At 49.8% G+C, this 14770-nt stretch overlaps 3 protein-coding genes across 3 annotated transcripts in view; 2 read left to right on the top strand and 1 right to left on the bottom strand.

Annotated features, from left to right (window-relative positions):
- Nucleotides 1-702: 702 nt before the first annotated feature.
- On the bottom strand, nucleotides 703-2672 carry AURANDRAFT_72286 (hypothetical protein; the record flags this gene model as incomplete). The annotated part of the gene is given in 7 exon segments (XM_009041815.1): nucleotides 703-1030; nucleotides 1075-1376; nucleotides 1396-1708; nucleotides 1778-1884; nucleotides 1927-2059; nucleotides 2115-2186; nucleotides 2260-2672. 7 exon segments carry the CDS (start codon nucleotides 2670-2672, stop codon nucleotides 703-705), a joined length of 1668 nt encoding a protein of 555 aa, XP_009040063.1.
- A 448-nt stretch (nucleotides 2673-3120) lies between these two features.
- AURANDRAFT_66585 (hypothetical protein) lies at nucleotides 3121-10490 on the top strand (the record flags this gene model as incomplete). Its single annotated transcript, XM_009041887.1, has 8 exons — nucleotides 3121-5277; nucleotides 5305-5435; nucleotides 5477-5543; nucleotides 5586-5726; nucleotides 5781-7581; nucleotides 7606-8280; nucleotides 8368-9033; nucleotides 9076-10490. 8 exons carry the CDS (start codon nucleotides 3121-3123, stop codon nucleotides 10488-10490), a joined length of 7053 nt encoding a protein of 2350 aa, XP_009040135.1.
- A 446-nt stretch (nucleotides 10491-10936) lies between these two features.
- AURANDRAFT_66584 (hypothetical protein) overlaps nucleotides 10937-14770 on the top strand; it is a gene marked incomplete at both ends in the record, with an annotated part of 6242 nt that continues 2408 nt past the window's right edge. Inside the window, 3 exons of the mRNA XM_009041888.1 lie at nucleotides 10937-13665; nucleotides 13864-14202; nucleotides 14371-14675. Of these exons, the coding sequence (XP_009040136.1) occupies nucleotides 10937-13665; nucleotides 13864-14202; nucleotides 14371-14675 (3373 nt within the window). The remainder of the gene's footprint in view (nucleotides 13666-13863; nucleotides 14203-14370; nucleotides 14676-14770) is intronic.

Raw genomic sequence — 14770 nt, 5'->3', positions numbered from 1 at the left:
ATCCCTCGGCCGCCGAGCGCGCGATCACGACCGCGGCGGCGCGCTGAGTCCGCTTTTCGCGCGCGTTTCGCCCGCGGGCGTCGTTTCGCGCGCGCGCGCCACACCACCGACGCCGTCCCATCCGAGCCCCTGGCCGACGCCGTCCCTCGCGGACGTCCCCGGACTGGGGCGGACGCGTCGTGACCGCCCCCGGGACCACCCGGTATCGTTAGCAATTGTTTCGTACTTCTGGGGGGGGTCGACCGTGGTCAGAGCCAGTCGCGTTCGCTAGAAGCTACGAGGAGGGGCCGGGATCAGGGGACCGGCCCTAAATTATAGTTGATCGTGCAAGCTACGTGCATACGCTAAACTTACGCTAATGAATGTAACAGCTTCAATATAAAGGGGGGGATAGGCAGGCGAGTAGGCCTTGCAAGTAGAGCTAAGCGAGGTGAGTAGGCCTTGCAAGTAGAGCTAAGCGGGGCGAGCCCCTACCCAGACTACGACCCAGAGTCAGCCCAGAGCCCAGTGGGAATGTACTTGTGAGAGGCTCAATGTGGATCCTCTGTCAGGTGCATGTTTTCCGTCTGCCTCAGGTCCATCTTACGAATCCAAGGTACATAAGTGCAGTGTCATGTTCCGTCCAAGCTAGGCAGATAGAAAATCCCCACATCCGATAGCAACGTGGCATAGTGGGGTCGCCTCAGATCTTTGAATTTAGCGTCAAGTTTTTGTGGCATTACGGTCGATTTTCTTGCCGTCAGAGCCAACAGAGCCCATAGTGAGTTCCAGCTCAAATATACGTGCTTCGAGTTCTTGGATCTTATAATACTGTTCTTTATTATGTGATCTAGTATTTTCAAGATCGGATCGCATAGCGACGAACTCATGTTCCTTCTCTGCTGTCATACCGTTCTCAAACATTGCAGCAAATCGTCGATTTAGTGACTCGAACTCGACACTGTGCTCATCGTACTCGGCCTGGATCTTCGCAGACTCACATTTCCAGAATCGTTCTCGCTCGTGTCTTGTTTTTATTTCCTCGTTGAGCCTGCACGAAAAACTGGGCAACTAAACCCCAAGTAGACAACTCACTGTAAGGTTTGGTTGTAGTAGACATCCAGTATGGCTTGTTTTGCATCGCTCTGCATCTGTAGGTTACTCATCTTTATTGCCAAATTCTCGATTTCCCCCAAAATTTGCTTGCTCTTAGATTGAGTGGTACGCCTCGCAACCATAGCAATAGATGCGATATGACCGCGTCGCATTGCAAGCTGCGACATCTTATCGAGCTCTGACCGGGCCGCCTGCAAGTCTGTAGACAATCTCCCATCCGACTGTGCCTTCAATTTTATTTGTAATGATAGCTCTGTCGCCAGATTAAGATGCTTCTGAACCTATGTGCAATCGACTTACAACATTACAAACTTCCAGGACGTGGTGCCATACAAGACCAGACATCATTTCAATATCCAAGGCGAGCTTTTCAACCTTGCTTGTGAGGCCTCCAGTCCTCGACTCAAGCTCCTGAATCCGAGGTGCAAAAAAATCCATCTCACGAGCAGCGTGAGCCCTGACCTCAATCAGGGAAGTCTCCAATGCTGATACGACATCCACCAGACGACCATTCTCAATAAGAATCCTGTTGTTTTCACGCTGTAGCTCTTCGCACTGTAATGTTATTTTACGAATCATCACTTCGCGTTCTTCCAATTTCATGCGCTGCCGCCTGTTTTAAAATTCGACTATTGCACAAATGTATCGCCGCAGATGCACAGGCACTTGCGAGTGCAAAGACTTTTTCATCTCTGCATTGACTAGCTCGTCGTTGTCTGACCGCAGGGCGGCGTTTATTTCGTAAATGCGAGCAAGTTCTGATTCCAGCGCCATCTTTTCTTTTTGTACCTGCAGATAGCACTTGCTAGATGCAAATTCGTGATTGCATACCATATTGATTGCAACAATTTGGCCGTTTTTGTCTTTTGTTCCCAGTGAAAGCAGTGAGGCAAGGACGCGCTGGAGAATAATGAACTGAGAGTAGAGTCGCAGTGACATTCGTGTTTCAGTTGAAGAGTGATGCCTGCGGGTACCCAAATGGGGAGGTCAAAATATCTCTCAAGACGCGATTCGAGCACTCTATGCTTTCAAAACTATGTGAGATAGCATTCCCATGTGTTGCAACCGAATCATCTGAAACAATGCCATACCTGCAATATTTGTAGTATCTCTGATGTGATGTAGCCAGTCTGAATTAATGGACTCTTCTCGTGATGTAGGGACTCTTCATCAAATGCTTTTTTTTCATTAAGCAACTTAGATAAAATATCAACACTCATCGACTCTTTCAATTCAAGAAGCCTCATGACTCCTAAGAGATTTGTCGTCGTGTCGTTGGATCGCCCTGCTTGCCGAATGTTCTCTTCGAGTTGGCGTGTGCGTCGAAAGACGTCTGCTGGAGATGCATCAGTGGCGAACGCAATTTTTTGATGAAGCTCTCGAATGTCAGACTTCAGCGTAAGCAAGAGATATGCACACTGTTTGTGTATAGTCTGTGTAGACGTCGTATGATTCTCGCTCAGAACCTTCTGCACCGTAGCGTCCGACCTCAAAGCGCGACAGGCAGAGAGCTGTTCGTCGACTAAAGACGCGAGACTTCTTGCATCACGCTTCACTTGCGAAACAGATATGGTCATTGTAATCCCTTTGAGTCAGACTGGATCGTATGATGCGTACCTCTCATACTAGCTAGGTCATCGGCGCAGATGATGTCGAGGAATGATATAGAATGTGACGTTTTATTCTTAGTCATTGAGTGATGGAAACGACCATAGGGCTGGCGCGCGCCATAGAAATATTAATTATCCCAGAAGATATATCTCGTACTCGAGTACGAGTTATCGTCTGACATCCTCTTCTATTATTGTGCGCCTGGTGCGCACCCCAGGAAAATATGCTCCTATCCAGCCGGCCCTGTTCTTCTCCTGAGGGCCCTAGACTAGGCTAGTCCCCGAGCTGGGTGGAGCCCATGTTTAAGGCACACCCGGCTCCTAATCCCAACTATATCATTCTATATCCCTAATATTATTATTATTATCCTATATCATTCTATATCTTATATCATCCTTAATATTGTCAAAACCGATGGACCACTCGCGTGCAGTGGCTTCCAGCAACGTGGCTCACAAGTCATGTTCAACAAACCTTTCACATCGCCTCGTGCTCGTGCCTCAACTCAGCAAACCGGAAGGTGCAAATACGTCATTGCAACGCATTGTCTCTGATCAAGTACCGACGGGTGGTGGATCGCGCACTCTTCGGCGATTCGGCGCACGTACAACAAGGGCTATCCAGTTGGTGTCTACTTCGCGTTCCTTGGACAAAACTGTTACACCGCTTAAAAAAATCCGAAACAGGAGTACGATTGACACTAGCTTGAGTGACATGCGAGAGGGTCCACGAGCGAATACTTATGAATACTGCGTGGCGTCTCCGTCGAATCCATATGCCCTTTGTAATGTGCGCTATGAGGCTGCAAAAGACGATTTTTATCTATCTTCGTCGGTAGGACTGACCCACCGGCAAAGGAACGGTGCGGCAGAGTTCGTAACACGAGATGAGCACTCACGACAGGCGTGTCTCTATGTTGCACTAAAGGCAATACCTTTCTTTCAGCGTTTTCCTAAATGGCGCTCATTTGTGGCATGGCGGAAAATTACCAAAATGCGAAAGTTGAGTCGTTGTAAAAGAAGCTTGCAGCATGAGTTGTTCCTTTTACATCCGACCCACGGGGACTGTCTGCTCCAATTGCGGTCGATTTGTCGCCAGATTTGGAATTTCCGCCTGTTCGAGATCGAGTCACTGGACCCTACTGATACATTAACTGATTTTTGCGAGCGCCAGGGTAGGAAGAGGCTTCATGTTGAAACACAACTGGCTGAGTATATGGCTATTGTGCATAAACTTGTCTTGCAGTGCTGCAGGAAGTCGTTAGCTGATTTCCTTGAAGATTGTGGCTTTGGCCTGATTTCCTCGGGCGGCGGTTATACTCAACGTGCTGCTATGAGGGCTCACTGCCAGAAACTTGTAAAATTCATTCGTCTGGTCGACTTCCAGATCGCTGAAACATATTTGAAAATCGCAACACTGTCTGTCTCCGAGGTAATGAATGCATGCCTAGACGCGAACCGAGCACTTGATACAGAATCCATAATCCGTATGTACCGCGAGGTTTCCGCCAGAGAACGAGCAGCACGCTCTGCGTCAAAACCAAACGTTGCGTTGGCGTCTTCTGTCGCTCTTCGTGTCTTTTCCGAGACAAAATCCGAACGTGCAGTTGCTAATGCCGTCTCAACAGCAATTGTTGGCTCAATGCCGGCTAGAGACGTCTCAGCAAGGGGGGGTGTATTACAGTCCAAGAGGGCACCACTCTTTCGCGTCTCTTTAAAGCTCAACTCACTGAGCGATGTGTTGATGCCTCGACCATCTGGGCTGGAACTGCGAGCAAGCATCGAACGCACAATTACTGATGGGATTGGAATCCTTGCCCTCCCACCTCGGCTGCTCTGTGACCGAGACTTTTCTGCATTTGTCACTGCAGCAGACGAAGAAGCGAATATTAACAACGGTCTCAGTTTGAGTAATATCCTCTCTTTAGACACGAATTTTCAGATGATGCTTGAGTGTACCTTTGCATGCCTTCATAACGCCTCAATGTATGCAGTTGCATATTCTCGTGGCTTTGATTGTTTTGTAGACTCCCTGAGGGAGCATGCTCATTTTCTAAACTGGTCTGATGGCGCCTCCGGAAGCTCCCAACTTGAAGCCACGCAGATGAGAAACAATTTCTCTGGGGAATTGAATCAACAGATGGGACTTTCAGATGGTCTCACACTGAGCATTGCTGAACTTGAGGGTCTCTTTGCTCGTTACGTGGCAGAGACTGCTGTGTTTGTAGCACTCCCGGAGGCTCAGTGTGTCGGAGTCATTCTAGTCGATTCGTCAGAACTGTGCTCTGCTCTGAGACCTAGCCCACTGCATTGCCTCGATATCACCCGGCTCTTCGGGCCTAATGTGTATAACATGCGGACAAATGTACTTTTACAGAAGCTCGCGCAGCAGCACGAAGCTTTGACCATAGCACCCGCAGACGTAAACGATTACGTAAGGCTGACCCAGACTCTCAAGGTAGCTAATTCAGTTCTTCCCTCGCTACACGATGCTTGTGATGTCCTCGGCATGCTTCACTCCCTTCTCGTTGCATACGGCACTCCAGTTCCAGAAACGACAGTCAACTGTACGGTGCTCTTAAAAAACTTAGATACACAGGTCCGCCAAAGCGTCAATAATGCGGAAACTGCAGTTCAAGAGGGCGCACCACAATTTATTGAACATATCAATGTTGAAGTCGGGGCACTTCATGCGCCAACTCAAGCAGCTAGGGCCGAGTGGAGCACAGTGTATCTTACACAAAGTGCCATGATGATGTCCTAACTGTTAGGCTCGAACATGAATTCCTTGCACACCCGACCCAAGACCCCACCGATGCACTCGCTCACCTAGAGCAAGTATCTAAGAATGTGGCTGATCTAGCCTCCAGGACGGCACAGGTGCGTCGTTACCAGATGGCGTTGCACCAAGAACTCCTGGATGCGAGTGATCTCATCTTGCTCATGTGTGCACTATCCTCGCTAGAGCAACTATGGCGGGCGGCCGAGAGTTGGCGTTCTCAAACGACAATTTGGATGGAGGTGCGTGAATCATTCTCTTTGTTTTTTAGTACCCCCCCCCCCTAATTTTTCTAGGCACGCTGCGGCGACCTAGACCCAGCTGTGCTAGAAGATGTTTTGGTAACTCATAGCTCAGCTTTTCGTACAAGTTTACATAACCTAAGTGGCAACGAAGCTGCGGTATCATACCATGGCATGGCAGAAGACTTCCGCCTCGTCATTGGTCTCATACGAGAACTAAGGTCACCGTTCCTGAGAAATCGACATAGAGAAGCGGTGGAAGACATCTTGGGTTTCTCGATATCTGCCATTCCGCAAAGGGACGGTGCTGGAGGAGACCTTGCAGAAGCCCCGCCTGGATTGACCAAACTTGATGCTGCGCGTCTTTCAGTGACCCTCGGTCAGTTGATTGAGCGGCACGCTATCAAGGCGTTGCCCGCAATCAAAGCAATAACAACGCGCGCCACTCACGAAGCTATCCTGTACCAGTCCTTGGACGAAGTCCGCACGACGTGGGCAGGCGCAGAATTTGTCGTGCTTAACTACAATGGGCGCAAAGATGCTCCAACTCTCGCTTGTATTCAAGTCCTAGTGGACGATGTTCAAAAAGATATGGCTGCACTAGTACAGCTACTTGAGTCTCCCCATGTGAGCTATATTCGAGAGGAACTCGAAGGCTGGCACGCATCATTGGTGAAACTTGCAATGCAGCTTGACGCATTGACTGAGATTCAATCCGGCCTGACACGGTTGACATTCCAGTTTCGGGTCCCAGAGTCGTCAAGCGTCTCGAGAGTAACCTCCTTTGATCTTGGAAGCCTAATTCCTGTTGCTGAGAGGGTTTTGAACGACACAGAACCCTGGTGGAGAGACCTCATGACTAGCATTTCGTCGGAGCCGTCTGTACTGCGAGCGGCCTTGTTGCCTGCCATGAAGCAGCAAGAGCTCGAGAAACATCGCTCCGGACTGCATATGGCGATGAATGAAATTCGCTCGCACTTGCAGAGCCGGCGCGAAGCTTTCCCGCGATTGTATCTATGCGCGGACGATGCCTTACTGCCTTCCATAGCACAGACATCTCTCGGGAATGCAGCTGCCCTAGCCTCGCCTATAATCAGATCATGTTTTCCCGCTGTTTCAACCTTCGAGCTTGGCATTGGCTCAAAAATCTCCAAGGATATACTCATCACATCCCCTGATGGAGGTCACATATCAATTTTGTTCGATTTTAAGATGAGATGTGCCCTGGAGGAGTGGCTACACGCCTTAAACTTGGCCATGCACCGGGCTGTTGCTAAGGGGTTAAAGCCCTGCCTGCGTTTGGCTCTGAAATTAGAAACTATGGGCTCACTGCCTTCTACCACTAATGAAGTTGAGGAGGATGCCGATTCTAAACAAGTTTCCCTGGAGAACTCACCTTTGAGCCAGTTTTGGATGGACCAACCTATCCAGTGTATTGTCATTGCAGCACAAGTGGTATGGTGCCGTTCTACTGAATTTGCACTCAGATCTAATGACCACGGTGCTCTAGTTGACGTCACGGTGAAGCGTGAGTCGCAGTGCGCTTCAATTGTTACCACGCTGCGCGGCGTCTCAAATAGGACGGCTGTCATGGCAATAAGTGCGCTTCTCCTTGCAGCATCGAACGCTGCAGAAACTGCTCGGGACCTTGCCAAACTTAAGGTCTGCTCAAGCGAGGACTTCCACTGGTCGGCGACTTTACGCTTCGAGCCACGCTATAGCCCCGCTAGAATCGCCCAACCCACTGAGGCCAGTTACTCTTCAGGGCCATCAGCACCATCAGAAGAGCACGCTCCACGAGCCCACGGGCGCAGCGTCGAACCGACGGAAGATATATTGGACCCCTTGGAAGATTGTGAACAAATTATGATTTGCTTAGGTGGAGTTCATCCAATTCAATATGGATTGGAGTATGTTGGCGCTGCTCATGCTCGATTGCTGGTGACTCAAGCGAGTGAACGTTGCTGGCTGTCTCTCCTGACTCTAGTCAATTCTGGCTTCGGAGTGCGCTTGACTGGTAGTGGGGTCAGTACCAATCGTCAACTGGCGTCTACAGCGGCTTCTTTTGCAGCCATTATTGGTGAGCCTTTTTTTTCCGTTGATTGCACGACGGCCGGCATGGCAATGAACAGTGAGACTTCCGATGTGCTCCCATGGGCGTGCTCTCAACTGTTGCGATGTGTCGCACATACGCACACACACTGGGGCTGCTTTTGTGGTCTAGACACTTTGGGCTGCGATGCGCTGGTGATATTTGAGGCAGCTATAACTGAAGTCCTTAACAAGTCCCGGTTGACAGAAACAAGCTGTGGTCATAGATTTCCCCGCATCGTTGTAACTACCCTCTGTTCCGAGCAAATCACACACAACTACTGCTCACAAGATCTCCACGGTAGTGCCTTTCGATCTCTCGCTGCTGCTACGCCAGACATAGCTCGCACTGTTATACTCCATTTGAATGTGCATGGTATTGAAAGGGCTGAGCCGTTAGGTCGCCGTATTGCATCTTTTTGGACATGCTTGCCCGGGCTTGTAGTCTCTTCAACCCAGTCATGTACTGGATTAGGCTCTGTTCATGGACTCGCTCAAATACTCAATTGTCTCAGTAAATGGTCAGGCGATAATGAGTCTTTACATTTAGTAGATTTGTCTCGAGTATCACGTGACCACCCTCATGCCATCGTCATTGCAAAACTACGAGCTCAGATTTTGCGAATGTTTTCCAGGGTTCTCGATACTAGTGCCCTCGATGCCTTGCTCCACGACATTTTTTCAGAAGCGTACAACGTCCCCACTTTTTGCCCGCAGCAACAGGTGCAGGAATCACCGTTTGAGGACGACACCAAGACGGTCTGGTCAGCTCTGGCAGCTTTGGCACCACTGCGATGGAAGTTCGCACCGAGTGGAGACTTTGTTTTCCAGGCCAGGCGCTTACACGATGCGCTTCTCAATCGCCAAGACAACAGCAGTAAGACAGCAGGCATGGTTGGACTCATCGGTGATCCTGGATCAGGCAAGACTACTCTATCGTTTGCCGCTGCTGCCCTTGCTACTGCTTCACATGGGGTCGAGGAGGGACCCAAGGGTATTGCTCGACCACTGTTATCAATCGTCGCCACCAATGCATTGCCGGTTGAACATCTTTGGGGTTCGTTTTTGCCTGATGGAACATGGAGAGATGGTGCTGCTAGTGCTATGATGCGGGCAGCATCTATGGTATCGGGGCCTCAAATCAACCTGCCAGTTTCCGACGCTGCAAAATGTGGGTTCGCAGCTGGTGCTCGCTGGGTTCTCTTTGATGTCGACGGTGCAAATCTATTCCCGCATTCTTGTGTGACAGGTGATGTAGGTACTGATACTGGGAGCGCATCGCAGCTTGAAGTGATCTGTGCGCCGTTGATCTTCGGCGACCTGTGGACTCACACTGCTGGAGAATGTAGCATCGTGAATAGATGCAATACTGTTCAGCTGGCGTCTGGCGAACATATACTATGCGGTCCCCAGATGCGACTCCTGGTAGAGTGCGGCACACATACTGGACTAGCCCCGTCAACTTTGGTGTTATTCAATCTCTTCCATGTGGATGAAACTGTCATAAGTTGGTACGAGCTGGGATGTGCCTGGGCAACAAACGCGTGTACAGGGTTTTTTGAAATCAAATCGAAGGGGCCTGATTCCGATGCAGGCGAGGGTCAAGGTGTCACCTTGCCTAGTCGCGAGTCTATTGCAGAAGAGCAAAAACTGTTGTCGTCCTTTCGCAGTCGGCTCCTTGACCTGCTTCAGTGTGTTTTTCGTCCGATGCTCAACGAGCTCAATGAGATGATGTCCCTGGGAATGCACATCTCGCCTCCACCCCCCAAGACGGCAGTGCGCTCTCTCGCGAATCATTTTGACACGATTCTGTTGGACATAAATCCAAAAGCTCTGAGCCCTATACTTCTGGCTGCATCATCCGCGCTGGAAAAAGGTCCCCGCAGTCACGAATCGACTGTGGCCTGCCTGATTGACCCTCTTTTTGTGTTTGCCACAGCATGGGCACTTGGCAGTTGTGTGGTGGACAATATTCCTTTGCGAACGAGACTTGAAGCAGCTCTGCAAGCATGCATAATAGCAGAGGACCTGACCCAGAGCGCCAAGCTTCCAGCAGAAGGAAAAAATTTGGCATCTATTTTCGACTTTTGGCCAGCAATAGTGCTTATTGAGCAAACTAAAAAAAGTTTCCCCGGGAATGATGCGGAGAGATTAGTCTCCAAGTCGTTTAGTGCGGATCAAATTGGGGGTATATCGCCATCTGATTTTAGCATGCTCTTTGCCGAGGAAGCATCAAGTCTTCAGGTACAGGGTCCGAGCTTGACGAGGGGGCATCTACCGCCAGGATTCGATCTCGCATTTGCAGGGTCCATGACGCATGGCACTGAAGACGAGGTAGTGCCAATAGCACCTATCACAGATGTAAAAGAAGTGGACCCCCCAAGAGGCACCCCCACAATAGATGAGAACTACTTCAAACAAAGCATTGTGAAGGTCCGTTGGACTCATTGGCCAAGCACACTCTCAACTCAAAGCAGTATTGGGCTCGTAGACCCATCTCACATTTTAGTTGGTTCATCAGCGCAATTCCGGGCCTCTAAGTTGCTCAACTCCGCTTCTTGTGGATCCCAGCGCATCGGGGCTCTTCTATTGGGCCCTCATAAAACAACAATAGCTAAATTCGCTTTACTGGGAAACCCAAAGCCAGGATCGACGCATCATCAATGCCTGTGAGTGAGTCCAAATTAACAGTGTCTATCTGTGCAGCAGTGACCGCTACTCAACTGCATGCCCAGCTGGCTTCCTTTGGCCTTAAAGGACGAAGTTGTGCGCTTTCCATATTTATCGACGACATATCAGTGCCCCGGTTTGGCCAAGGGACACCAAGGGGGTGTGGGGATTGCCCTCGTGAGTTGATCCGCGGCCTCATGAGCCATTGCGGTGCTGCATGCGCGCCTTCGATAGCTTTCTGCTCGGCCACGCTAGACCCCGAGTTGTGCATGAGATGTGCCATCTCGTCGTGGAAGCCTCTACGACAGCCGCTACGCTTGCTTGCAACAGCACCAGTGGCGGGACCACTCTTATCGGAGCGTTTCAAACGGCATTTCTGGATATATGAACTTGGATCGCTTGATGAAAGTTCACTTCGCGCAATACTCGCACCATATACACAAGCTGCCATGCAGAGCACCGAGAATCACACAGCGGGCCTACTAGTTACCGAGACACTTAGTGATATCATTTTAAGTACCGCTAAGGTCCTCCCACCAGTTCCATCTCGCCCATGCGGTGCTTTGCGAGGTCTACATGACGTTGTACGGATTATTGGAGGTATTGCAGCCGGGGCAAGACTGAACCATGACATTTTAAGAAAGTCGGCTTCTCTGAATCCCACGTCATTAGCTTCCCTGTGTCTCCACGAATGCCGTAGAGTACTGGGAGATCCATTAGGATCTCAACGAGAACAGATCATTCTTGAGGAACGCCTCGCGTCAATAACTGCCTACCATTTTAATGTTGGTGGTTCTGCCTGGGATTGCAAGGCCCTGTTTCGTGATCCTGAGCGCCCCCTAGTGTTTGTTGATCTCCCACAATCCCATCAACAACAAGGTGAGGTCATGAAGACTGGGTTCGACGATCCTATAGATGTAAAAAGTCGTCGTGAAATATGTCGCAGCGCCACCCAACTGCGCAGTATACTCGACTTTCATGCGTCATCTCACAGTACATCGACTCAAGGAATACAACACAGCGAAGTTGGGGAGGACTCCATCGGGCGCGTTCCACCTGTGAACAAGAACACACTGATTGCAGGCGATGGTGCCCTGAGAGTCGCAGGCGTCCTACACGCCCTTCACCGACAAAGGCATATGTTCTTGATTGGCAAACCTGGAGACCAACGACCAGCGATGATCAGTCTTGCTTCACACATAGCTGGATTAGGGCTCGTGGTAGCACGCGGGGCTAGTAATGAAGAAGAGTTTGGCAAACATATTTTGGTTGCTCTTCGTCATGCCGTTTTGACGGCGGCAAAGGCCGCCGCTCATGATCCAAATGGTCCACGGAGAAAAACAAGCAAGATTGTCGTCTTAATAAACGACGAATCTTTAGCCGCTTGTCGATCCGGTGAACGATCTGTATTCCAACTAGGGTCCACCGACAACCTGAACATTTCACTTGATGTTCTACAGGCGATAGTCCGGGATGGTGATGTCGATGGAAAGCTGTTTAGCGCATATTCCAAGGCCACAGACAAAGAGATTAAAGATGCATTTCACGCGGCATCATCCTTGCTAGCTGGTAGAGAAGGTAGCGTAACTTGTGTCGGAGCTTGCTCTTCTGAATACACTGATGGTAACTTTCCTGTTTCTATCCGCTCTGCTATCGCGGCCAGCACTCTCAGGTCCGTTTCTATCGCAATCGCGTTAGAGTCAGATTCACACGCCAGCTTGTTGCAACACATTCGACTTGGCTATCCGGCGCTTGCTGCACTGTTCCAAATGAATTACCATTGTTTGGACCAAGCCGATAAATGTGTGGCGAGCATGGAGCATGTCCTCCGGCGACGCCTGGCGCAGCTGCAGCTTGATACCGAATTCATGACAGTGCCTGTAAATGAAATAACTTCGCTTTGTTGTGCTGCTTTTGCAGCATTAGACACGATGCCATCAAAGGAAACGCTACCGTCCCTCTTGATGGATGTCGCAGATTCGACACCAACGATCGCAATGAATTGGTACCAAGGCCTGCAATCTCGGCGCCGTGGTCTTTTGACAGCTTCGGATGGCTACCAAAGCCTCGTCGAAGCTCTGCCACTCGAGATGCCTGATTTACCCTCCGACAGTTCAGGTGCCACTACCACGGAGCGAATCTTATGTTTGCTGTCAATCGAAGCTGCCGACTGGTCGAGGCAACTAGGTCTCATTGACAAGCGCATTCAGTCATTGTTTGCAGATGCAATGATGCACGCCATCGATGTCCGCTTAGCCACTGGGCAACATTCGCTTCAGGGACGCTTATCAACGTGTGCTGCAGCCAAGAGATGCCTCAATCTGACGGGTTTGAGCGCAGATTCGTTCGAGCTAAATGGTGCGACAATCACATACCCCTACGAAGCTGCTGTACACGCCAAGTTGGCTGATGTAGTGACAGAACGACTTGTCTTTCGATATGCCAATGCTCACCCTGATAATGAATTGCTTGTTTCAACTTGGAGAGCCCAAGGATGTCTTCCTCGTGGAATTTCCACAGCAAGCCTGGCTCTGGCGACTGTGCATTCACTGCGATGGCCATTGATTATTGACCCTGACGGGATATGTACTCGATGGATCCGCTCCGCTGAGTGTTCGGCCGAATCTGAATTTGTAGAAGTTACCCCCGCCACAGCGCTATGCGCTCGCAGAGTGCTACGCAATTCTATCATTCGGGAACGCTCATTACTGATGAATGTAGACAAAATTCCTGTCTGTTGCTCTGACTCGACTGTATTCGAGGATTCTTTGACATTACAGAAGAGTGTGCATATTACCAGTTTCCCCGGCACAATTGGATTCCGCTTATACTGTGTCGCTTCGACTTCGTCTACAGTGCTTACTAACGTCGCAATAACAATGTTTAATGTCATTGTCTTTTTCATCGACGATGTGAGTCTGAGAACCTCGTTGGGCTTATCAGCAGCTGCCACAATCTTCCACGACTTTGAGACAATGTTGAATTCATCTTTCTATTCTGTGTGCAGAGCAACAGCAAGTGTATCAGTGGCAGAAAATGCTTTAGCAAGGGTCCTGGGAGTTGTTTTCAATGACTCTGAATGCAAACCGCCGTGTTACAAGTCGCATGCGTCACCAGCGGTCAACACTAGTCAGGTTTTCAGTCTTGTCAAGGAACTTGATGATGCGCTTGTCAAGTCGTCAACTTTAACAAGAAACCATGCAGCATTATTGAGGACCAATGAGCTGCGTGCTGCTTTTACCGCGGGGGCAGTCGGGGCGGCGGGACATTTAGCGACTGCTAATGTTTCCATGCTGATATCGTCATTTAAGGCCTGTGTCGATGTTTCTACTGGGATATTTCTGTCTAATTTTAGGGATTTAATTACTAAGCATAGTAGACCCGTAACGGCTACTGACACCTCAGCTAGCTTAGAAAAGGGAATACTGATTGCGTTTCTCGAGAATGCCATTTGTGCGTTACCCCATGAATCGATCTCTCTCTTTACCATAGAAATTTTCCGATGTTGTGCCATCCAAAGAAAATTGGTCACCATGGACCTTGCGCTAGGAGACACGTTTACTAAAGCCACTGCTCTGAATCATGCAGTCTCCACGTCAAGACGATGGCAGCTACTGGCGGATGGAGGCATGGAATCACCATCGCAGCCTTCGAAACTCCCCACCTACGCAAAGGCGTTCATGGCGCAGTTTGCTGAGATCCTGACAGCGAGTCTGTCAGAGCTCGGCCACCTTGAAATGCCTTGGGTCACCTTCCCGAGCTCATGCAAGCGAGCGGGATTATTTCAATCCCCCTCGTGGAAGGAAGTGAATCTTGCTTCGTCAACGGGTCAGAAACCCAGACCATGTGAATATTTTGCGCCAAAACGTCAAATTCTATTTAGGCTATTATTGCGCCTTGCGTGCCTTCCGCACGAAGCCCAGGGTACCGCGCGCGGGATAGTTCGAGATGCCTATGACAAATTAACCGCCAGCAGCCATGTCATTCAGGAGTCTAAAGAGCGTGTCAATCTAGATGATCTAACGACACATAAGCTGAACCGAGCTTTATCGGTGATATCAGGACCTCTCAGTGCCAAGAAAGTGGCTGGTGCTTCGCTGCTGAATCTTCTTTTGATTGGAGACGGTTTCACTCAGGATGATTCGATCCACGAAGACAGCATTTTCAGCTTTGTGAGGGGCCTTGCTGGTAAGTTCGGTGTGCCTTGCGTTCGCATCGTAGAACATGGGTCTAGAGGCAAACTGACGATGAGTGCTCTCGAGATTCGAGCCACGAACTCAAAA

Source organism: Aureococcus anophagefferens, assembly GCF_000186865.1.
Source record: "Aureococcus anophagefferens unplaced genomic scaffold AURANscaffold_24, whole genome shotgun sequence".
In the NCBI taxonomy this organism is placed as follows: domain Eukaryota; class Pelagophyceae; order Pelagomonadales; family Pelagomonadaceae; genus Aureococcus; species Aureococcus anophagefferens.
This window is presented reverse-complemented; position numbering and strand designations above follow the sequence as displayed.